The following is a 26,061-nucleotide window of genomic DNA, read 5'->3' on the forward strand; positions in this document are numbered from 1 at the left end:
ATTGGCAGGAGGGTTCTTTACCACTGGTGCCACCTGGGAAGAGAAGATATAAATTTGTAAATAAAAAATGACAGTCAGGTGAGAAATGTCAGTAGACAGAGTCCCAAGGCAGTGCCCTGAAAGAGGTTTGTTCAGGTGGCCTCCAAGAGCTGTACCTATGGTCCAACCGAGGACATGTGAAGATCATCACAAGGAGTTTGCTTTGTGGCCAGGGTCTAGTAAGCCATGAGCACCACCGGTGAATCATTTCAGATTTTGGTAGCAAGGTTGATGAGCGAGAGCCATCTATGATTTTTCTTTGTTTTAATGTCTTCGTAAGGTATTAGCGATATGCTGGTCACAAAAGCGTGAAGTTTCCTTCTTTGCTGTTCTCTGCAAAAGGTTGTAAAAGATTAGTGTCATTTCTTCAAGTGTCATATGTATTAAACAGTGACCTGAAATGTCACCTTAAAAAGTTGAATAGATGTCTGAAAAGGTAATATATCATTCTTATTGCCATTTTCACGTAATAAAACTTGCATCTGCTTACTGAGGCTAACACAGTCCATAGTTTGATCAATGTTTTATCAGTGACAGAAATTCACTATTATAAGAATCCAATCTGATTGTCAAATGGTGTATTACAGATTCAACTCAAAAAATAACTGACTACCTTGGCTGTGTGGGGGATATAGTGGTGTTGAATGAGACCAATCTGTGCCATCCAGATGTAGGCTTTATTTGGAGCATGCATCTAACCTACTTGATTTGTTAGTTAGCATTGTATTTAAAGATTAATAATGAACTTTACTGCTTAGATTGCTTTCTCTTAGTTACTTTGAGGGATTTATTTTTAATTGGATGTGTATTTTATAATAAGCGGTGCATTCACATTATTCAAACTTGAAAAGTTACCAAAAATGTCTCTCTTGAACGTCAGTTCTTTAGTCACCCAGTTCCCCAGCTGCAGAGCCAGCAGGTGTTGATTGCTTCTTGGCTGTCCTTCGATTGAGATTCTCTGGATATGCATGTAATATATCAGTACAGCCCTCCTCTGCCTGTTCCTGTTCTGTACTGTGCCTCTACCTTTGTGCGCCTTAGACTCCTCCGCGCCATTGCCTGTTAGAGCTGCTGCTTGTTTCTTTCGTCTTAAGGCCGCTTTAAGGCCGCATACTACACTAATGACAAGGATGTCTGTAATAATAAGAAACTGATGTACCCTTTGTACTATTGGTGGGTTTTTAGGTTATTTCTGGTCTTACTACAGAAGAGGCTATGTTGAATGTCCCCATCATGCTTGTGAATAACAAGATATCCTTTTTCTTGGCTAGTTTTTTAGAACAGATCTTCTGTTTCCTTGCAGCCATGAACCAGAGAATCAGTCAAAGTGCTCCAGTGAAACAGCCACCCCCGCTGGCCCCCCAGAGCCCACAGGGAGGAGTCCTGGGTGGTGGCAGTTCCAACCAGCAGCAACAGATGCGGCTGCAGCAGTTGCAGATGGAGAAGGAAAGACTGCGACTGAAGCAGCAAGAACTGCTTCGGCAGGTGAGGCCCCAGGTTAGAGACCAGCCTTCCACTCTTGGGGCTTTGTTTTCCTCCGTGAAGCCGGGTGTGTTTCATTTTGGCATTTGTTGGTTACAGAGGAATGTTGTTTCTCCAAAACTAGAGTGACACAGAAACACTCTGTCCAGCTCTGTCCTTGTCTTAGTTTCTCTGCTGGCCTCTGAGCACGTGGGCTGTCACTTGTAAACCTGTGTCACACAGAGGCGTTCGGGCCATGGTCACTGCAGTCAAGCAGAAGGCAAAGGAAGCAAGGGTGCTCTTCCTCAAATATACAGGCATACCTCGGAGATATTGCCCATCAGTCCCAGACCACCACAGTAAAGCGAGTGTTACAGGAAAGTGAATCACATGAATTTGGGGGTTTGCTGGTGCATATAGAAGTCAATGTTTATACCATACTATAGCCTTACGTGTGTAATAGCGTTATGTCTTAACAGTGTACATTTTTTAAAAGTACTTAACTTTTAAATACTTAACTGCTGAAAAAATGCTAGCCATCATCTGAGCTTTCAGTGAGTCATCTTTTTGCAATAGTAACATCACAGATCACTGTTATAAATAAAATAATAATGAAAAAGGCCAAAATATTGTGAGAATTACCAAACTATGACACCAAGGCGTGAAGTGAGCAACTGCTTTTAGAAAAATGGCTCTGATAGACTTGCTAGTCGCAGGGTTGCCACAAACGTTTGATGTGTTTTTTTTAAAAAAAAATGCAGTGTCTGTGAAGTGCAATAAAACGAGGTATGTCTGTACAGGGAATTGCAGACTATTTAATATCTGAAGATTTCACTAAGGAAGAAACTCTGGAACATCACTTGGGGATAAACATCTTTTACTTTAAACAAATTATTTGTCTAGGGGAATATACCAGTATGATACCTCTCAAATGACAGCTATGTTTCACTATTGCTGAATCTAAGATATATTTTATTTAAAATGTAACACAGGCTATCCCAAGTTTAGAAGATCCCCAAGTGCCTTAAAATTACGTGCTTGTGGTTGTTTTTTCACGTTGGGAAGGGCAGGTTCTAACATTAGAGAGCTGGAAACCTTTAGGGCCATTTCTGTCGGTTTTCTTTCAGAAATACTGGTTTTTCGGTGCCATAAGAATACAATCCCTCATCTCAAATTTCAGAGTGACAAAATCTAAAGTTTAGATGTTGGGGGTATGATCTTAGTATATTTTAAAATGTTTATATAAATATTTTGGGTAATAAAAACACAATGTGAATTTGAAAGTGTACAAAAGGTGTAAGTGAAAATAAAATCTCCTTTTCCCATTTCTCTAGTTCTCTTTTCTGGGTGTAAATAGCTAACCAGTTCTTACACTTCCCCTCACCCCCGCCCCAGACATTCTCTTTATTTACAAACATGAAATACAAGTGTCTCTACTATTGCCCAGCCCTAAATCATAGCATACTAAGAACAGGCATTAAAAGTACCATCATAGGCTACATTTTTGTTGCCAGGATGTAGACATTTGAACAAGGTACTGTTTTCTTCATGAGGGTATATTTTGATAGTGTCACTTGAGTGTTAATGGAAATAGATGAACTTGATACAGTGATTGAACGCTGATTTGAGGTTTGAAGAACTGGGACCCAAGAATTAAACTGAGCCATGAGGACTCCAGGCCGCCACACTTGTAAACTGAGCTGTCAGTAACCTGCCACTATAATCTGGTGTGGTTGGCCCCAAAAGAAGAGAGAGAATGCCAGGATATGGTGTCATGAAGTGGTCTTGAAAGAAGTGTTTCCTCATCTGCCTTTAAGAAAGTAGAAAAAGGAAGCCCATTAACAAGTTCACTATACCTCTGACAGACTTTTAACATATTACTGTAAAGGAAAGATATTTTTCATTTAAATAAAACTTCATCACCAGAACAAGGCAGCACCATCGAGAATATAATCCTATAGCTGCTGGAAGAAATAGAGTGATTTCAGGGTACGCTTTACGCAGCCTGTTCTCATCGCCTGCTTCTCGTTCTGTCGTTACTGAGTACTAGATGGTGCAAGCAAATAGAATTCACATGTGAATTGAAGACCATCACAACCAAGAGACCTTATTAATGAGACTAAAATCCGTCACTTTGTTGCGTAGATCAGCTGTCTCCCATCCCCTTCCCACCCGGTGGGCAGAATGCTGCTGCTTATGAAATTCTTTATTCTAAAGAATTTTCCTAAGCCTTATTCCCACTCTTACTCTGGGTGACGGTCCGGACAGAACAGCTTCCTTTCCAGGTGACTTCTTTGTCTCTTTACCGCCTGCTGTGTTGTCTTCTGTTGAAGTGACCGACCTGCTCTAATCTTATACTAATGGGGCATTGTTTAAGGTGTTTGTTTTTAGCATTCAGTATAAATGCAGTTTAAGTCTTCTGGCTTCCTGTGAACTTCTTCCATTGACAGTTTCTCTTACCACTGAAACATCAAATTATATTTTTCCTGCTTCATCTAATACTCAGAAGTAAAGAACCTGCCTGACCAGTATCAGATTGTGAGTCCTGACACCGGAAGTCTTGCTGTCCTGCCCTCCACGCTGTGGACACTGCTGAGGCTTCCGTTTGTTCCGTGGGGACTCCCCTGGCTCCTGTCTCCCTCAGTCTGCTTCTTCTTGAGCTAGCTTGGGAATTCTGTGCTATGGTGATATGTCTGGATGGAATTTGTAAGTCAGCCTACACAGCCAAACCATGTGGCTTAAAGTAATTTTTATCCATCTTATTTTTCACTCTTAGGCAATGCGGAATATCAATCCCAGCACAGCCAATTCTCCAAAATGTCAGGTAGGCTCTTGTCTGATGTTTTAGCATTGAAAACAGATATGCTGTTAGGAAAGAGAAAAACTTGTGCTCCGGGGGCTTGTCCTCACTGAAGAATAACTGAGGCCTCTTCCTACCAAGCTACTTAAGTTAACATTGCTTTTCCCAGAAAGTCGACACTATCTGCTCCTCCCACAATAGCAGTCCTTTTGACTCGGTGGAGGTCTCTCCCCTCAGCCCCGACACTGATATGTAGTGTATGCCTCCTGTCAGCCCTGAAGTGTGCCTGATTTTTATTTGTGTAGCCTAAAGTAGTGCTTACAGCGCCTTACAGGAATTAAAAATTTGAACAGTAACAAAGGGGGCACAGATTATTTACTTAGGTAGGCTACTTCAGGAAATCTTATTAGAGTGTAATGATACTACTAGGAAAGGAGAAGTTTTTCTAGTGGACATTCCAAAGAAAGAATATCAAAATCACTCGAAGAGAGAAGTGGACAGTGCTCTACCTGAGTACTCTTTTGGCTTTCTTTGTTGGCTTTTACCAGCATTTCTCCCTGGTGAACCCAAAGAAACACTGCTTGTGAAGGTGTCTTACTTAGATGCAAAGGTTGTGGCCACTTTTTCCTTCTATAACACAGGCACTTGTCTGACTCATGAAGAGAATCTCATTCTTAAAACCAAAGAGATCTCTGTGTTTAGGGTTCACCGATTATGGAGGAATTCGGAGCTGAGGGATTATTGGACTTTTTTCAGGGGGGCGGAAGCAACCATCAAATACCTCATTTTATTCTCTGTAGCTCTTCTGCACTAGGCTGACAGGTGCATTGTGTTGGAATGAACTGTGGCAGTAGGATTGTCAGAACTCCACTCACGTTAGATTCTGTTAACTTGTCTGTCTAGAAACTATAGTAGATAGAATCCTCACAGAGACCAGTTAACTTTGTGAGAGGAAAATCTCTATTCTTTATCTCTCTCGTAAATGCTTTCTTTAATCAAGAAATCAAGTAAGGGAATAATCCGTGAACATCATCTTTGCTAAAGCAGTGCAGACATTCTTACAGTGAGGGCTGCTAGTTTCACATTTGACTGGGAAGAGCACTGTAGCATTGGATCTTGAAATAAAGTGGAAACATAGGAGCAGAAATTAATTCAAATGAGATTTGGGATCAAGCAAAAAGTTCTCCGTGTTAAAGTGTTTTGAAATTGTCTCCTGTTTATTTTTTCCTTTTAAGATCTTAAACTTTAAATCTGATAAATAAATGAACTACCTTCAGGTCTTTGGATCAAGCAAAAAGTTCTCCGTGTTAAAGTGTTTTGAAATTGTCTCCTGTTTATTTTTTCCTTTTAAGATCTTAAACTTTAAATCTGATAAATAAATGAACTACCTTCAGGTCTTTATTTCATACATCAGTATAAGTTTAAATAGTTGCTCTCATTAAAATTATCGGGAGTTTTTAGATACTTCTTTTAGTAGTAAAGCTTTATAAAGTTAAGGCTGATAAATTAAAACTCTATTATCAATAAATTTGTATGGTATTAAGATTACAGTGTTGATCCCTTAGATTTATCTAAGCCAGAGCTGGAAACCTGAAAGAGATAGGTTTTATTAAAAGTTATTTTTTAAATTAGCTTTGCATATGTGGAGAATAAAATATATTAGCTTGTTATATAAGTTTCAGTTGTCAGTGTATTTACCTGGCACAATTGGGAAAATGTATGAAATTCCAATGTAGGGCTAAATTTGGAATTGCTCAAATACATAGAAACTGGTGGTATTTGTATCAAGCCAGTATTTTTATTTTTCTCATCTTACTTATTTTCTAGATTATCTTAATGTAGATGTCAGGAAATTTTTCACAAAGAACAGTCTTAAGTGAAGATGCCTTTAAATAAGGTTACCAAGATAATCAAGAAAGCAAGAAGAAACTTTCCAGTATCAAAGAACAGACTGGACAAAGGAATAATGAACAAAAAGCGATGGATCCATTGAATACTTGATGCCAGGCACTTTTGTTCAAAGTTGTCAGATATCTTTGTTTTTATTTATTTTTACTTTTCTAATAGAAATTAGTACAGATGAGTTAACAAGCACAATGAAATCAGTAGCATTATTTTATAATTATATAGCTCATTTGCTGTGGACTGTGGGAAGGTATCAGACTTCAAAATGTTTACAGATTACTAAGTACTTCTGCATAGGATTAACAAAACATGTCTGTACTGTAGGATGCTCTGATCATAGAAGCTAGTATCAGTATGGGTGAGAGTAATGCAGAATTCTGAAAAATTAAGACAACTTTGCAGGCATTAGTATATCTTTTTAGTTAAAAATGGGAATTATTCCCTTCGTTAGGGTTTGTTGGCAGAATTTTGGAAAAACTTGTGCTCATAGAGCTTTAAACTGTTTAATTTCATTCTGATTAGCTGTTTGTATGTTTCTAAAGCAGTTTCTAGTCTCAGGAAAAAACAAAACTTTGAAACTGTAAGCATTGTCTTTGCTCTGTGAGATTGAGCATGCATGTAATGTTTAAATTGGAGAAAAGATAGTTCCCCCACCTGAGTGTGAATGTTTTTACCTGTCTTAGGCTTAAGAATGAGGTTCTTACTCCCTGTGGTTCCCTCAGTACCTGTGAGATCAGTCCTAAACTCTGCAGCCTGGCTCTTCTGTGGTCTGTGGTCAGTAATCTTCTTTCTTTCTCTCAATTCTGGTTAAGCCAGTTACCTTCCTTCAGCCAAGTACACGCCTCTGTCTTGTTGCCATGATCCCACTCATGAGGAATCCTTTTCCCCTTCCCTTTTACTAATTAAGATTCTCCATTTCTTTCATCAAGCCTAGGTCAAAACACATCCCCAAGAGCCCTCATCAGAATTCTTGAAAAACCCAGAAAATAGAAATAAGAGTGCTATGTATAGATATCTTAACTTTATTTTTGAGCAAGTAATTGCTTTACTTGTCATAGAAATTATAGCTTCAGAGAAGTTATTTATATTGCGAAAAATATTTTGCAACTAATGAATATTGTGCAGTTGCCATTCCATGTATATAGTAATAAATACACACCAGGGTCAGTTACGGCTTTTGAGGGATTAAAAAATTAATAAAAAATAATTTAAATAAATAAAAATTAATATTGTTGTATTAATATCAAACATATTATACTACACTCTTAGCCCAAAATGGTGAAGAAATTCAGATGTCCATAGTTTTAGTCAAATAGAGCAAAATAAAACCTCTTTACAGAGCCATATGAAAATAATCACTGCAATTTTTTTTTTCTGAATTTAATAATAGCAAATTTTTGGCTTTCTTTCCCTCCAGACTCTCTTTTATGTTAGCAGATACTAGAAAAGCTAAGATTATCTCTCCTTTTTGAAGTCCTAATATTGACTAAATCATAGATTCATTTTGGTATTTTCCCATGAATATTTTATTTTTAATGGGCATATTGAAAACTGTATAAGAAGGGAGGAGATTCAGCCTCACGCTCTGCATACTCTAATAGATTATCTCATTTGTTTTATTCATTAAGGTCATGGTAATTTGAACAATGTTATAATAACTTTATTACTTTGAGACCACAATTAAGTAGCATAAATTACAAAAGAGATCTGTCAGAGTGTTGAATCTCAGGATCATACTGTGGGAACATAAAAGTGCAAATCTGTTTTGATTATCACTTTTTAAGAATTTAAGATTATCATACAGTTCTCATAACAATCCCCAAATCCATATATACACATTTTTTAGTTAAAAAGGTTGTTCTGAAGTTGAAGATAACTTCGGTAAATGCCACAAATATTTAAAAAAACAAAAAGCATTTTCAACATTGGTTAAATGTTTTAATAATTTTTGACATAATTAAATATTCTATGGTGGTTTAAAACTGTGTTGGAAAATGGGGTATGACAAGAACCTATCTTGGAATTGTTGGAGGAAATGGCTTTTTGCTTCTGTTTTTAAAATTGTTGATGTAAACTGCTATTACTAAGACAAACTATTTAAAAGATGTGTATTTTTAGAGTTTTCCTCCATTTCTAAATTTGGGTTTCTAGTTTAATAAACTAACCTACTTTAAATAAATTGATTGGGTTCAAAAAGGGGAAACTCATTTGTGTGCCATGTATTATCCAGAAATGAGACATAAATAGTATTGGCTGAAGAAAAAAATTGCTTTAAGAAAGTAAAGTTGACATTAATTTTATAGGATTTTCTAATGAATGGAATCATAACCTTTTCACTTTAACATGATTATTTTGAGATTCATTCATATTATATCTATAGTTCATTCCCTCTTATTGCTAACTTGTATTCCATTGTAGGGATATGCTATGGTTGTTTATCTGTTCACCTATTGCTAGATATTTGACTGGTTTCCAAATTTTGATTTTGTGTAGGCATATTCCTCCATTTTGGTAGGGTACTCTTAAGAATTTGATAATCTAGCAGTGTTCAAAGTGTTTCCGGACTACTGACTTCTTCTACTGCCTTTCTCCTTATTTTTCTAAATAATGTGAACCAAAGCATCAATTTTTTATGGAGCCAAAATACTTAATATCTTAAAGTATCTTTTTTACCCTATGAGAAATGGTACTGCCATTTAAATAAGAGAAGGGAAATTTTAAAAGGACCAATGGCTTATGTCTAGATTTTGAGTCCATAAAAGTCCACTATATGGACCAGGCTAATCCTATTTTCCTTTATAAACCATCCTGGAAAGTTCCTTCCAGACCAAACTGGGTCCATGAGTTTTACTTACAGTGCAGATAGCCCTGGCTCCACACGCATCCCAGATTAGCTAAGATTTACGGGCTCAGTGGGAAAAGTCACCACATTTTTGTATTATTACAGAAGAAAATGAGCTAAAAATACTTGCTTCCGTTAAGAAAAAGTCAAATACGCTAAAAGAACTGTTTGACTTTTGAAATACAGAAGCATGATAAATTTTGGCCGAATCTCCTATAACTTGCTTAGTTCTCCATTTTTGAAAGTCTGTCATACTATTTATTCTGACTACCTTTGGGAAAAGAGAAGCTTAACGAACTTGTATTTTTAGCTCCGTATTCTAATTTTAGACATTTGTTCGGGATAAAAAGCTGCTTTAGAGATAGACATAACTTGCAACATGAAATGTTTCAACTGAAATCAGTTTTTGTAGACAGTCCAAATATGTCCCAAGGCTACTTTTTAAAACAGCTATGCCAGATTTACTCAGTTACAAAATAATGTTCATATTCATCCAAAATGCTTTAATAATTGGAATAGAATGGGTGTATTCTACATAGGTATATGTAGATATATGCAGGCATTATTTGAAGATGGATGGTATGAAGAAAGTTGATATGAAATATTTTTGATTAAAAAATTGAGATTATGTAACTTCATTTCATAGTTATCCATGTTAAAGTAATTATTTTTCTGTAAAGGCACTGGGCTTTTCTGGTGGCTCAGACGTTTAAGAACCCTGGTTTGATCCTGGATCGGAAAGATCCCCTGGAGAAGGGAATGGTAGCCCACTCCAGTATTCTTGCCTGGAGAATCCCATGGGCAGAGAAACCTGGTGGGATACAGTCCATGGGGTCGCAAAGAATCGGACACAACTGAGCAACTAAGCTCACAGAGTCACTAGCAAAAATTCTATACCCTCCGAAACATTTTTAATATTTTACTATAAAATTGTTAATTTTATGCAGTGTGTTCACTTTCACATTTGCAGTCCTTGGCTAAGAATACAAAGAATTATAAAGCTTACTCAGCAATGAAAACCCATGATCTAATTGTTCCTCACTGGCAGCAGGACAGCTTTAGGGAGGAACTCTCTGTTAACCTGACTCCACATTCGCTCTCCTTCAAAACCCAACGAGGCAAAGCACAGAGTCAGACACTTCTGCGATTTTCCATCTCTATATGGATGTGTGTGTGTTTATGTGGAAGTGGGCCTTACTGTTTTCATATTCACGTGAACTCCAAACTTATATATAAGAAGTGGGGGAGAAGTTGGCCTGTGTACTTATATATGGTTTTCCTCCCCAACTCTTGACAGTTTCTTTAAAATATCAAAAAAAATGTTGATCTTCCTTATTGAAGTCCATGAAATAAATTATGTTCACAGCAGATGAAAATGTTAACAAAAGAATTAATGCTTTGGGGAGGGAGCTACCAAGTCAACTTCAGTTACTTGAAGTTGTTTTGTTTTTAGCAAATACTGAGCTATGTGAAAATATACCCGTTTTTGGATAATATATGTGGAAGCTATTATATATCAATTATACCTCAGTAAAACTTCAAAAAGTACTTCTAATCAACCTGGTTGGTTTTGGGATTTTGTTTATTTTTCCTATAACTAGAAGTTTCAAACCTCAGCTGAATATTCATAACTGGTGTGTATGGGTTCTATAATCTATGTATATGTTATTTGTATTATTGGCCTTACCACATTACATTTGTTCTCATGCCGTATTCCCTACTATTAATGCTAACATCATCCTGCCACCACTCCCAGTAAATAAAGTGGCATTTTGTTCCACTTGTTCCTTTCAGGTTCAGTTTAGGTGAATCCCTAGGTTAGTTGCTCTTAGTCTTGACTCAAAAATAGATTTGATGAGAAGTATATATTTCCATATCCTTTAGGGGGGTTGGATATCTTTTTAGGCAAATTACAAGAAAGATCGGCCTTCTTATTCACGTCTCTAAATTACTTTTCTTTGTCAATGTGGATAGTTGGTTCTTCAGTGTCTGCTGACAGTAGAAATTCAGTTGTTAGAGGCAGCAAGAAGTAAAAATCTCTCAGCTTCAAACAAGCAATGTGGCAGAATGAGAACATGGAGATTTTGCACATGGCAATTAGCTTTAGCTTCATAAAACCTTAAAAAAATAGAAACGATCAGAAAGGGTAAAACAGAAAGTTGTGAAGGACACTATGAAAAGTATAGCCAGTTTATTAAGTTGCTTCAGTAATGATCTATTTGCTTCATGTTGCAAGAAGTTCAAAACTAGGTACACAGGAAACAAAAGGATGCCTCTTCCCGGGGCATCTCACCTCATCTGGAGCCTGTAATTTTACTCATTTTAAACTTTATTGCTTTTAACATCCTCATATTTTAATAGCAATATAAATTCTTCAAAGTGTTTAGAAGCTCTTTTATGCTCCAAAGCATCCATTAATTTATTCACTCTGTACCTTCAGGGACAGAGAAGAAATAGTGAAGGAATGATTACAATATCATGTGATAAATGCTGAGATAAGCGTGTACTAAGTGCTAAGTACATATATATGCTCAGGGTGAGAAGCGAAGCAAAAGGAAAAAGGAGCAAAGCAGAGGTATATCTGTCTGACTGCAGAGTTCCAAAGAATTCTAGGAGAGAGAAAGCCTTAATGAAAACAGTGAGAGACTTTATTTTGGGGGGCTCCAAAATCACTGCAGATGGTGGCTACAGCCATGAAATTAAAAGACGCTTGCTCCTTGGAAGGAAAGCTATGACCAACCTAGACAGCATATTAAAAAGCAGAAACATCACTTTGCCAACAAAGGTCTTTTTGTCAAAGCTATGGTTTTTCCAGTAGTCATGTATGGATGTGAAAGTTGGACTGTAAAGAAAGCTAACCACTGAAGAATTGATGCTTTTGAACCTTGGTGTTGGAGAAGACTCTTGAGAGTCCCTTGGACTGCAAAGAGATCCAACGAGTCCATCCTAAAGGAAATCAGTCCTGAATATTCACTGGAAGGACTGATGCTGAAGCTTAAACTCCAATATTTTGGCCACCTGCTGCTGGGAAAGATTGAAGGCGGGAGGAGAAGGGAACAACAGAGGATGAGATGGTTGGATGGCATTACTGACTCAATGAACATGAGTTTGGGCCACCTCCAGGAGCTGGTGATGGACAGGGAAGCCTGGCATGCTGCAGTCCATGGGGTCACAAAGAGTCGGACACGAATGAGCGACTGAAGTGAACTGAACTTTGCATTGATCAATGCAAAGAAATAAAGGAAAACAATAGAATGAGAAAGACTAGAGATCTCTTCAAGAAAATTAGAGTACCAACGGAACATTTCATTCCAAGATGGGCACAATAAAGGGCAGAAATGGTATGGACCTAACAGAAGCAGAAGATTGTAAGAAGAGGTGGCAAGAATGCACAGAAGAACTATACATAAAAAGATCTTAATAATCCAGGTAACCATGATGGTGTGATCACTCACCTAGAGCCAAACATCCTGGAATGTGAAGTCAAGTGGGCCTTAGGAAGCATCACTACAAACAGACCTAGTGGAGGTGATGGAATTCCAGCTGAGCTATTTCAGATTCTAAAAGATGATGCTGTGAAAGTGCTGCACTCAATATGCCAGCAAATTTGGAAAAATCAGCAGTGGCCACAGGCCTGGAAAAGGTCAGTTTTCATTCCAATCCCAAAGAAAGGCAATGCTAAAGAATGTTCAAACTACCACACAATTGCACTGATCTCAGACACTCCAAGCTAGGCTTCAACAGTATGTGAACCAAGAACTTCCAGATGTTCAAACTGGATTTAGAAAAGGCAGAGGAACCGGAGATCAAATTGCAAACATCCATTGGATCATAGAAAAAGCAAGAGAATTTCAGAAAACATTCTTCTGTTTCATTGACTACACTGAAGCCTTTTTGTGGATCACAACAAACTATGGAAAATTCTTAGAGATGGGTATAGCAGACACTTCACCTGCCTCCTGAGAAACCTTAATGCAAGTCGAGAAAAAACATTTACAGTTGGACATGGAACAACAGACTGGTTCCAAATTGGGAAAGGGGTACATCAAGGCTGAATATTGTCACCCTGCTTATTTAACTTATATGCAGAGTATGTCTTGAGAAATATTGGGCTGGATGAAGCACAAGCTGGAATCAAGATTGCCAGGAGAAATATCAATAACCTCAGATATGCAGATGACACCACCCTTATGGCAGAAGCGAAGAGGAACTAGAGAGCTTCTTGATGAGGGTGAAAGGAGAGTGGAAAAGTTGGCTTAAAACTGAACATTCAAAAAACTTGACATCAGGGCATCCGGTCCCATCACTTCATGGAAAATAGATGGGGAAGCAGTGACAGATTTTATTTTCTTGGGCTACAAAATCACTGCAGATGGTTACTGTAACCATAAAATTAAAAGACACTTCCTCCTCGGAAGAAAAGCTGTGACAAACCTAGACAGCACATTAAAAAGCAGAGACATTACTTTATCAACTAAAGCCCATCTAGTTAAAGCTATGATTTGTCAGACCATAAAGAAAGCTGAGTGCTGAAAAATGGATGGTTTTGAACTGTGGTGTTCGAGAAGACTCTTGAGAGTCCCTTGGACAGTTGGATTTTATCAGCAACTCGATGGATATGTGTTTGAGCAAGCTCCAGGAGTTGGTGATGGACAGGGAAGCCTGGCATGCTGCAGTCCATGGAGTTGCAAATAAGCAAACCAGTTAATCCTAAAGGAAATCAGTCCTGAATATTCATTGGAAGGACTGATGCTAAAGCTGAAGCTGCAGTACTTTGGCCACCTGATGCAGAGAACTGACTCACTGAAAAAGACCTTGATGCTGAGAAAGATTGAAGGCAGGAAGAGAAGGGGATGACACGGTGAGATGGTTGGATGTTATCACTGACTCGATGGACATGTGTTTGAGCAAGCTCCGGGAGTTTGGTGATGGACAGGGAAGCCTGGTGTGCTGCAGTCCATGGGGTTGCAAAGCGTTGGACACAACTGAGCAGCTGAACTGAACTGAACAGAACAGGGTGTTAAGGCATAATGTCCATCTGTGTAATTCAATCCAAAGATGGAGATGGGATCATTCTGGAGAATTTCCTAGAGAAGGTAACTGGATCTTAAATATAAGAGAAGTATTGTTGTTATTTTTATTTTTTTTAGTCGAGAGAAGAGTGTATGAAAGACATAGTATCAGGTTCAGGGAGCACACACTCAACCCCCAACTCGGAAGGAGGAATTTCAGCATTAGATTACTGTATAGATTCTGTGCGTGGCTGTTGAAGGTTCCCGAGTGGTAAAGTGCAGTTTCAATGAAGTGAAGCACTGATCATTGTCCCAAACGTGAGTAAAGATTGTACGGGCAGGTTGGGTTTTGAATAGCAAGGTCTTGGGTGTACAAATGGGTGATTTTGAGGTATGCGGGGATAAAGATCATTGGAATCCAGAAATTTACGGAGCTCTCATGTTGAATAAATCATCTGCCTAATGTATAAGTAATAAGAGATCGTGGCATGTCTTATGACTAATATTGGAATAGTAATGAACATTTTTAAGAAACTTAACTGGAGTATGATATGAAAATGTTTTCTACTGATGAAAAATTGGAGATATAGTAAATACTACTGTTTGTTGCCTAACATAATTGAAGGAAATGCTAAATTTCACTTACAGTTTAATGAAAATAAAGATGTAACTTTTTTCTCCGTCGAAGTTCACAGACCCTCTGCATTCCGTCTTGACTTTCTGGCTAAGAAACCATTTAAAGAATGGTATATCTAGAAGGGAGAAACCTGAGTAAAAAGTGGTTGTTGCAAAGTCTAGAAATGTTGGTGCAGAGCTCAGAGAATACCTCCACGGCCTCTGGACCGAGTGGTGCCCTGGGAGGGAGGGTCTTGAAGGTGGTGTGTGCCTCGGTGAGCAGGCTTGCCCACTTGCAAGAGGTGGGGAAGTGTCCTTTGTGATAGAAAGCCACGTTTCAAGTCAGACCAAAACTGTCAAGGAGGAGAAAGCTGATCTCTAGCAGAAGACGTTGATGAGAGCTTGAGAGGCACAGTGGAAATTCTCAGGAAAGGGTACAGCGAATGGATGAAAAGGTGAGGAAAGGACAAGCTGGTAATGGAGGTGTAGGACTTGGCCAGAGTAAAGTAAACTAGCCTTGGAGCCCTGAGCAGATGAAAAGCTGAGACCCAGAATGTTTGAAAGCATGTTGGGGCAGGCCTTCTGAAACAATCAGTAGTAATGGCTCACAGCTTTTGCTCAGTGTCCAGGTGGTATCCTGGTGAGAAACTGTGGGATACCCTTGAAGATATCAGTAGCTCAAGACTGAAAAACCTACATCAGATTGAGTTGCTTGATACCAAAGTGTAAAACAGTGCAGAAGGCAGTGAGGAGTGATGGTGTCTTGGTAAATCACCAAATTTTGTTCTTTTGACCTTATTTTTATTACTGGTGCCAAATATATGAAACCGTATGAGAGTTGGTCAGACTTGCCACCCTATTCTAAAGGAGGGATCTAGGCATGTCTGCCAGAATAAAGAAAATAACAAGAGAAAACTAAGTAGTTAAGTTAGTTAAGTATATGTTGGGGGGTTAATAAGCCTGGATAAACTTTCAGTTTATATAATTTAATGTTCAGTGACTTGAAATAGAGAGAACTTGGTCCTTCTGACTGGTCAGCTCAATAACTTTTAGATGTTAATGCTTAAGCTTTATATGTACATATAAGATTTATATGTGAATCTAATGATAAATTTGTTAATTAGTGGATTGATTCTGTTTGTGTTGATTTTTTTTCTTTTTTCTTTTTTTTTAGGAATTAGCTCTCCGTAGCCAGTTACCAACACTGGAGCAGGATGGTGGGACTCAAAATCCAGTATCTTCTCCTGGGATGTCTCAGGAATTGAGAACTATGACGACCAATAGCTCAGATCCCTTTCTTAACAGGTTGGTAAGAGTTGCTGCTGGCCAACATCTGAAAAAAATCACAGCTTACGGTGTTCTCCTTAGTGCTTATATATAATAAGCTGTTTGAACATCCGTGTGGGCCAAGAACCACGGCTGTAAATGAATCTCTCCATAAATGGCTCGTACAATAAAGCTTGAGGATTAGACACTGGCTGCTGTGAGAGGAAATGAGCTGTTCAGACTTGTAGAGGGGATACTTACTCAGAGTCACGTGTTTGCTTGTGCCTGTGCTGTTGACTAACAGTTACTTGCAGAATCGTGAAGGAACATGTGAATGCCCTTCTGTGAAAGCAGGGGGAAAAAAGGCATCTTAAACCTGCTTAGGGCAGCATTATAAGGATCTTTGGAAGGAATTTTCCACGTTAAGTGTTCAACCTGAGAAGTTTCACTACAGGAGCACTGTAAGGCCTCATATTCTTAAGGGCTATAGGTCAAGGAGATAAAAAGGAAGGTTGTGTCTTTTTCAAATAATGTGTTAATATTCAAGAGTATTCAAAAATAGCACAGTTAAGGATGATTTTTTAGTGAATTACCAGAAATCTTGGATTTCAGGCATATTGCAAAGATGTTATTATATGTAGTGCTGTGTTGAAAACTGCAAGCTGAGACAGATCATCATTTTTGCCTAGAAAGGCATTTAAAACTAAGACTTAACTACAGTTCTTTCTTGTAGATTGTCAAATATTTATGCAGTTTCTATTTGCAAAATAAGAAACAAATGCTTTTTGGTCTTTGCTTTTGTTTGTAATCAGTTTTAGACAGTGCACTTTTAAGAATGTTGAAATGTATATTGATTTAGGAAGGTTATTATGCTACCCTTTCAGTTCTCACAAGTTGAATTGAAAACATCCAGACCCTAAGAAAAACAAGATACCTTGTCATACCAAAATGTTTAGTACAATAAACTTTCTCTCTCTTAAGATAAGTGCTGGTGGCCTGATTGACTTGTTTGATTTCAAAGGCCATCTAAGAAGAAATCAAAAGGGAGATGAAAAACTCCTGGAAACAAATGACATTGAAAACAGGACAACTCAAAGGCCATCTAAAATGTATTTAAGTTTTGTATTTGCTCTCTGACACATGCAGTTTAAAGTCCTTCCAGTAATTGAGTGTATTTATAGAAGATTATAATTCTGAAGTTAATTAGGAAAAGTCATAGCCACAGACCTTTTTTCCCCCACAGAGGAGATTTCAGATCAATGTAATTCCAGTACCCATGTCGTTGATGGTCTGTGTTTATTGGTCCAGGGATAAAATGAGACCATCTAGAAAAGAGGGATGGAGACCGCATAGCCTCCTGTTAGTCGTTTGTGCAGATTCTTAGAACTTTTGATAAAAGCTGAGCTACAGTTTAAGATTCTATTTCCTGGTAAAGAACAGAGTGAATCATCCCCAAAGTTGCTAGTCTCAGGTCAGAATCCAATGCCTCCTGTCTGTAGTACCCGGTTTCTAAAACACACATCTGGCCCTAGCATTTTTCTTTTCAGAAACTTTGGACAGTTTCCCCCACTGCCTGTATTTAATTTATGATATTCCTTAAACTCTAAGCACTTGTTCCCCTAACTTGCCATGGAGTTGACTCTGGTGGTGGTGGTACATTCACTCGTCTCCTTTTTACTCAGATGTTTCAAGGCCAGCTCCGGCTTTCCCCTCCGTTAAACCTTCCCCCTGTACTTTGAAAGTTTTCTCTTCTGAAAGCACTTTGCTCACGTAGCCCTTATATATGTATTTGTTCCCTTCCCTCCCTGAAGTTGTGAGCCTCTCAGAAAGCATCAGTTGTCGGCTGTTGCTGTTAACCTCTGATTCCTCAGCCTTGTCTCATCCCTATCCCATAGTAGCAGATGCTCAGTGTGTGTCATTGACGGGAGGTGGGGGCTGCAGGGGGCAGTTCCTAATCAGGGAAATGGCCTTGTGAACTCCGTCCTCAGGAATGCCCATGTGCTTCCCCTGAGGCCTGGAAAGAACTGTGTAAATTCAGCCATTCTGTAGCAGAGTCTTGAGTGTCTTGATATGTGCCCCGTGGTGAGCAGTGGGAATAGAGAGATGACTAGGACCAGGCCCTCGTCCCAGATCGAGTCAGGCAAAATAAAAACAAACCACATCCTGAGGGCTTCTCCGAAGCGGCTGCATTGTGTACAGATGGTCTCAGAGGCAAATTTGTGTTTTCTTGGATTTGTGTGAGGCTTTCGAATCTTGCCAAAATCTGACAGAAGCATTAAACTGGTGGTTGCAATATACAGTGTGAAAGAGAGGGGAACACGGCAAGTGCATTGAGTAATGTAGGGAAGAAGGGCTTGAGCTCTCAACCTTGAGCAACTATGAAAGCTCGGTTTTGAAGCTTAGTTATTACTCTTCGCGACCCCATGGACCGCAGCCTACCAGGCTCCTCTGTCCATGGGATTTTCCAGGCAAGAGTACTGGAGTTGGGTGCCATCGCCTTCTCCTCTTTTTTGCTTAATTTTTGTGTAAACTGAACAGCTCCTCAAATGTCCAAGCTGTGAGGAAAGTTAAGTTCACACTGTAGTCAGAGACTGTTAAGAATTACAGCTGCCTTTATTTCACACTCTGCTGTAAGATGTTCTAGAATTATAGCACCTCTGATCTTACTGTTGATGCCGCCTGGTGTCTGTGCGCTGCTAGGTTAGGGAAGTGTTCCATTTATGAAAGTAATGTTCTGAGGATATTTAACATACTTGTATGTAAATCTGTGATACTCTTCATTCAGCCTAAAGTAAAAACCTGGTTCTGTTTTTCTGTTTTTCTCAAGCTGTGTGCCTTGCAGGGCTGTTTTGGTTTTTGTTTTTAATCAGTTCCTTCCATTGGAACTCTCAGGACTCCTGTTTCATGCTGAGGTGTTTGTTCGGGGTTCCCCCCACTTTCCCGAACAGAAGCAAGGAGATCAAGCTAGTGGGTTCTGTTCTTATCAGCACTGACTCATCTGTTTTGGCCCAGTCCAAAAAGAAATTCTGGTTCCTTATTTAGGGTTCATTTTTCTGGCTTAAACTCTCTGCATGAGCCGAGGAATTCAGCAGGAATCTAGTGCAGGCCTGTCTTAGTACCACCTGGAAGCTGTGTTTTGACCCACGCCTGTGACCACTGCCACTCGGGGCACGGAGACCTTGAGACAGATGAGCTGTTTGGAGCCAATTCAAACGGCGTTACACTGAGAGTTTCCTGTCCCTCAGGAAAGCTGGGTATATCTTGCTTTTCCCTTATGACCACAGAACCTTAGGAGAAATTTTGACCCCCTGAGGTTGCCAGTCTGAATTAGGATCAACTTGTCCATTTCGCTTCATGGCACAGGAGCTTGGTACCGGCTCTGAAGGAGGGCGCTTGTTGATGCTGCAGGGCAGGAGTCTTCGCTCATCCTCCGGGAATCACGTTGGTACTGAGCAAGTGTTTATGTGTTCACCTGGGAATCTTTTCTTACGTGTGTTGCGTTGGTCTGTGACCCTCATTCTTCGCAGTGGCACCTATCACTCTCGCGACGAGAGCACAGACAGCGGACTGAGCATGAGCAGCTACAGCGTCCCTCGGACCCCCGACGACTTCCTGAACAGTGTTGATGAGATGGATACAGGTTGGTACTTTCTGTTCCGCTCGGTCATCTAGCTTTCGGTCAGATACAGTCATTGTGTTGCTGGGTCTGATAAAGTATAGTGAGCCAAGAGTATTCAGAAGAAGACCAGTTAAGGTCCTGTAGACTTAATTGAGCCCTGCCTTGTTGTGGTGGTGGTTTTCTTTCTTTTAGTAGCATCTTGTAATTGAAGTCTTTTCCAAGTTTTTATATGTCATGGATATCTTATCTCTATTTGACATGACTTAGCATTTAAAATATTGAGTTAATTTAAAATGTTGAGTTAATTAATGGGCAGGGCAGTTGAGGACCATATTAGAAGTCTCTGTTATATGGATATTTACTCTTAATTTCAGAGCAAGAGCTCTGTATTTGATTTATATGTCTCTCTGTGTATGTGATTCTTTGTCTGCCTCCCTCTTTGTGAGAGTCTTTTGTCCAGCTTAGGTGATGCAGGCCTCAGGTTGGCAGGTTGGAAAGGTTAGGTGGTGGCCCTACGTCCTTTATTGGAAGAGTTGCAGGAGCTTGAAAACCTCCCCCACAGGAGTGGTGCTCCTGTGGCTTACCCTGTGACCTGGACTTGGCAGCTGTCAGAGGGCACGAGCTGGCTGGGCAGTGAAAAGGCTCTCCGGCTCGCTGGCCCCTCAGCTTGCTGCTTCTGGGAGCGTTTGGCGGGGCTTCTGTGCTGGTGTGCATCCAGCCCGTGGCGTCGGTGTCCCTGGGAATCCACACCACCCTCTCCTCATCTGGATCTTAAGTCATCCGTACAAGTCACCTCAAACCCATCTCATTCATAACACCTTTCCTTATTCCTCTCTCCCCCGTTTCTCCCTTCTCTCTAAACTTTTATAACAATTAATGGTTTATGTTAGTTTTTCTGAAAGCATAGTCCATGGAAGTGTTCATGAATGTTAACGTCATCATGGGCAAAAAAGGTTTCTTGGCCAGGTAAGTTTGGGAGACCTGTAAGCAAGGAAAGCTAGGAAGACTTACTTTCCCAAGGACTTCTGGGAGGCGTGGTTTTACTGTTGTGAATGTGAATCTCCTGAGAGTGGGCTAGAGTTTCATGCAGCCTTTTTCTTTTATTCTGTTCCCCAGTGTGTACTTGCGAGAAAGACAGGCATACCCATTCATCTTTATTTTCCCTTACTGTGGCGGTGCACCCTGGAGCAGTCGGGTACTGACGCTGTTGAGTCACACCTGCGCTCTCTCTCTCTCGCTGTATATAATGTTTCGACGAAAAGTGCTGATACGGTTGTGTCCTATCTGTCCTCTCTCTCTTGAGTATATAATGTTTCAGCAAATTGCTTCCCAGGACCCTCTTCAGTGCTGACCACGCAGGAATAAGCAGTCAGACTTGTTCAGTATCTGAATACATGAAGCTGAAGGAGACTTGGCATTGTTACTTTGCTGTCTGTGGGTTGTTTGGCCTAAAGTAAACTGTGGGCATCAGTGGAGGAAGTCCATCAGGAATGCGTTTCTTTCCCTACGTGTGTCACGATGTCAGCTTTTCAAAAGGACCTGTTTTCTTTCTCTCTCTCTGGTCCATCTAGGTGACACTATCAACCAAAGCACCCTGCCCTCCCAGCAGAACCGTTTCCCAGACTATCTTGAAGCCATTCCTGGGACAAACGTGGACCTCGGAACCCTGGAGGGAGATGGGATGAACATAGAAGGGGAGGAGCTGATGCCGAGCCTGCAAGAAGCGTTGAGCTCCGACATCCTCAACGACATGGAGTCTGTTTTGGCCGCCACCAAGCTAGATAAAGAAAGCTTTCTTACATGGTTATAGAGCCCTCAGGTAGACTGAATTCTAAATCTGTGAAGGATCTAAGGAGATAAGACCTATACCTGAAATTTCCAGTTAAGCCAGGGGCAGTCTTCTGGCTAATACAGAAAAAGATGAACAAACGTCCAGCAGGATTCTTTCATCCACTATTTTGCTCTTCTTGTCCATTGCTGCTGTTAATATATTGCTGACCTCTTCCATAGTTGGCTCTAAGGAATCAAAAAAAAACTTTTGTTTCTTTTGCTATTATAACTACTGTTTGTTTTGGGGGCTGGGGGAAGTGAGCCTGTTTGGATGATGGATGCCATTCCTTTTGCCCAGTTAGATGTTCACCAATCATTTTAACTAAATACTCAGACTTGGAAGTCAAATGCTTCATGTCACAGCATTTAGTTTGTTCAAGCAATTGTTCTTCAGCTGCCTTTGGCCAGTGGAAAAACATAACTTACTGGTCTAACAAGCCAAAAATGTTGTATCTGATGTTTAGTACTTAGACTGATTTGAAGAGCTAGCTGAAACCAAGGCTGAAGACTGTTTACTTTCAGTGGGTTTTTTTTCCTCCTAGTGCTATCATTAGTCACATAGTGACCTTGATTTTATTTTAGGAGCTTATAAGGCTTGAGATAATTTCCATAGAAATATATTAATTATTGCCACATACTCTAGTATAGATTTTGGTGGGTTTTATTGTGGGGTTTTTGTTTGTTTTTCTTTTTTTTGGTCTTCATCGGGATTTTTATTGTCTTAGGGGTTTTGTTTTGTTTTTTTCTTTTTTCCTCAGAATCTAAGGCAAATTACCATTGTAGTGCATCTGTTTATACTTGTAGCTTGGGACAGCTATTATAGTTCCTTTGGTAAATCTACATGTCCTGGGTTTTTTTACCATCTTATTTAAATCTTGGTAATCAGCTCTCTTTATATATACCCACACACACTTAATAATGTTTATAATAGTGTGATAGCAGAATGTATCTTTTTTTTTTTAGTTTTCCCTACTTTCCAATTTATTTTAAAATGGTAGCTATGAATGTATGCATTTAGAATACAAGACTAGTAGTTTATATTTCACAAGTAGTTTAAATCCGGTTGGGGTAGTGTGCAGTTGGTGGTGGTTTAGTGTTCTAGAAAGGGCTGTTCTTATGGATAGTGCCTCCAGGAGTCTTGTATGCCCTCTGGGCACACAGTGGATATTATCTGCTGAATTTGAAAGAAGTAAACAAGAAATGGCTTTATTATCCCCTTTAGCTTTGGAAGATTACCTTTGCCTTAGTTTTGGAAGTAAAATCTAGTAGTTTAGTTCTCTTTTATAATGAACACATTAAACACTACATTGAAATATTGCCTACAAAATTGTTTTTACTTATAAGACTTGCTCCTACTTCTATATGCTGAGAATTTACCCTGGATAGTATATGGGATACTGTAAGGTCATAAGTTAGCTGGTAAAGTGATCAGATTAATGTATATTACTAGTTGATTTTAGCAAAGAAATAGAGATAATCATGATTATACTTTTATTTTTACTGGAAGAGATATAACTAGAGTATGTGTCTACAGGAATAATAATGTTTTCCAAAGAGTATTTTTAAAGGAACAAAATGAGCATGAATCAACCCTTCAGTATAAGCTATGAAGTAATACTTGCTTGTGAATTACAGTGGCATCAGCTAGCACCTCTACGATTAAGGGTCTTTCAGTGTTTATAGAGTAAGCCCTTATTTTCAAGGGTTTATAACACATAAAATCTCTCTTTTCCTGGCTAAAACTGCTATAAAAAGCCTCAGCTTAGGAAAACCTCAGGTGGGGTTTTTTGTTTTTTGGTTTTTTTTCTGAATACAAAATACAAGTATTTTGACCCTTCAGTTTAGAGGATTGCAAAAGTTGGAAGTAAAGTTTTATATTAGGTAATTTCAGTGCTCAAAGTGCAGTCATTGTGTTATATATATTGATTCATAGGTTGATCATTCGTAATAATTGACTCTAAGGCTATTATTAAAACAGCAGAAAGATTAAATCTTGAATTAAGTCCGGGGGGAAATGGCCACTGTGCAGATAGATGTATTGATTTTTTTTTTTAGAGGAATAATGAATTTCTGCCTAGAATGCATAATTGAGTTTATGGATGAATGATACAGCATGTTGGCTTTTTTATATGCAGAAGATCAAAGCTACTTAGAAGGAGTGCCTACAATTTGCCATTAAGCCACAAATTAAGATCTCATCTTATATATCAGCAGAGTAGCTTTAGATTAGGGGAAAGGGTGGGAAAATGGGAGGGGGGGTTGTGAAGATTTAGTGGGACCTTGATAGAGAACTTTATAAGCTTCTTTTTCTTCAATAAAAACTTGTCTTGTATATTGCTGTCATTAAAAGCAGTTGTTCCTAAAATTTCAATCACTTAAGTACACCCACAAAACAAAAATATGGAGTTCTTCATTCCCCCTCGATTTGGATTTACCCAGTTATACCTCAGTGTTGTGGCAGCACCGTGGTGTCTGAAGGACATGGTGCTTTGACCTAATCGTAACCGTTGTACTGACCTGAAGGAGACCTAAGCCTTTCTCTTTCTGAATTTGAATCACAGTCTTGATGTGGTCTTTCTTGTTTTTTGTCCTTGTTCCTAATGTAAAAGTGTTTAACTGCTTCTTGGTTGTATTGGGTGGCATTGGAATAAGATTTTAACTGGGTATTCTTGAATTGCTTTTACAATAAACCAATTTTATAATCTTTAAACTTATCAGCTTTTTACATTTGTGTTCTTTTTAGTTAGGGCTTATTAGATCTACTTATGGTTGATGGAGCATATTGATTTATAGTTTCAGATTTTCCAAAGCACTATTTGTTATAATAACTATTTTCTAAACAATAGTGCTTTAAAAAAAATTGGAAAGTAACTTTTATACAAATTATGTTGCTGTTTTAAGTATTCATACTAGATGCATTTTATATGGAACCTTGGCAGAAACACTAAAATTTTAAAAATAAAACTAATTGTGTAATTCATAATTTATACTAATCAGTGTTGAAACTCAGTGCGAAAGTGGGAGGCAATATCCAGTGATTTACAGTTTCATAGCTTCTTTGCATCTGAGAAATGAATGCTCAGATGAATTTTATCTTCCATAAGCACGTTTTTATAAGAATTGTGGGTGTGCCTATCTTAACAGTTGTTTTCTGTGTCTTGACAAAATATTCTCCACATTTTAAATGTTTTATATTAGAGAATTCTTTAATGCACACTTGTCAAATATATATATATAGTACCAATGTTACCTTTTTATTTTTTGTTTTAGATGTAAGAGCATGCTCATATGTTAGGTACTTACATAAATTGTTACATTATTTTTCCTATGTAATACCTTTTTGTTTGTTTATATGGTTCAAATATATTCTTTCTTTAAACGCTTCTTTGTTGTTTTTAACAGTGAATATATTTAAAACTTTTTTGGCTTCTTAATGGGTCTTCAGTAGAACAAGTGCAAGCAATAAAAGGTGATAATAGTGGTAACTAACTGGCAGACAGGTTAAACTTAAGGTCGGTTTGGCACCTGGAAATTCTGTAGTGTGGATATAATTCTTTGAACTTTCTGTGCTGTACTCTTCCTGTAAACCATCTTCATTGATAAAAGTGTATAAGCAGAACTGTATCCCCTTCAGTCTTAAATGATTTTACTACATGTGTTAATAGCACAGAAGAAAATAATATTTCTCTCAAAATAGCCTTTGGTTTTATGTCTCCAAAATAGAATGCTTAATGTGCTATGCTAAGTCACTTCAGTCTTGTCGAACTCTTTGCAGCCCTGTGGACCATAGCCCACCAGGCTCCTCCGTCTGTGGGAATCTCCAGGCAAGAATACTAGAGTGGATTGCTGTCCCCTCCTTCAGGGGATCTTTGCAACCCAGGGATCAAACCCATGATTCTTATTTCCTGCATTGGCAGGTGGGTTCTTTATCACTAGCACTACCTGGGAAGCCCTATAATACTTATGAAAATTATTAGGTATTATTTTATAAATTAAAATACTCACAGATTAAGTGGTAGGCTCTGAACTTTGAAGAAGCAGATTTGTCTTTGAAAATCGTTTATTTCTGTGTGTATATAATATCTTAATTATTGACATGTTTTTGGTGAGGCAAGTCTGAAAACAGTGTTTTATTATGTATAATTTCTTTATGATAGTAAAACATTTTGGAGAACTTGAAATTGATTGTTCCCCTTCTGCAAAGTGCACAACCCCTACTGGTTGTATACTTTAACGCAAAACCATACTGTGTGTCTATAGACATTGCCCCTCCTACTAGGGAGCTAGTCTTAAGAGGCCGTACGCTTTATATTGGATGGCTTACAGTCCTTCTGGAGTCTGTGAACCAGAATTGTATAGCCTTCGGGTAACTGATTTAGTCAGTCTGAGTCAGTAAAATTCTCAGAATATATTAATTTGGATTTGGGAGCCTCTAGAGAGAATAAGGACTAGTAATGGGAAGTGGTGAGCAACCCAGTGAGTTACCCCTTGACTTCCATCCTGTCTGCTGAGGTTGTAAAGAAAGAGCAGCGTCAAGGACCCCATCACATGTTCTTTCCTTCTGTAATGACAGCTCGGCCGTCCCTGGTCCTGGAAGCCATCACTTAGACTGAAAATCCGGCTTTACTTGGTATTTAGGGCAAATCCATGTACTGCTCTCTTGGACTCCAGG

At 38.8% G+C, this 26,061-nt stretch overlaps 1 protein-coding gene across 8 annotated transcripts in view; it reads left to right on the plus strand.

The window, feature by feature from the left end:
- YAP1 (Yes associated protein 1) overlaps positions 1–24,772 on the plus strand; it is a 137,433-nt gene extending 112,661 nt beyond the window's left edge. For 2 of the 8 annotated variants that reach the window (XM_018059887.1, XM_018059888.1), the window contains exons 5-8: positions 1,343–1,536; positions 15,849–15,979; positions 19,468–19,580; positions 21,131–21,801. In XM_018059887.1, coding sequence (XP_017915376.1) covers positions 1,343–1,536; positions 15,849–15,979; positions 19,468–19,580; positions 21,131–21,369 — 677 coding nt within the window. In that variant the 3' untranslated portion in view covers positions 21,370–21,801. Of the gene's footprint in view, positions 1–1,342; positions 1,537–4,276; positions 4,325–15,848; positions 15,980–19,467; positions 19,581–21,130 lie in introns of all 8 variants that reach the window. The other 6 variants (XM_018059889.1, XM_018059890.1, XM_018059886.1 and 3 more) reach the window with 5 other exon arrangements.

Source organism: Capra hircus, chromosome 15, assembly GCF_001704415.2.
Source record: "Capra hircus breed San Clemente chromosome 15, ASM170441v1, whole genome shotgun sequence".
Classification (NCBI taxonomy): domain Eukaryota; kingdom Metazoa; phylum Chordata; class Mammalia; order Artiodactyla; family Bovidae; genus Capra; species Capra hircus.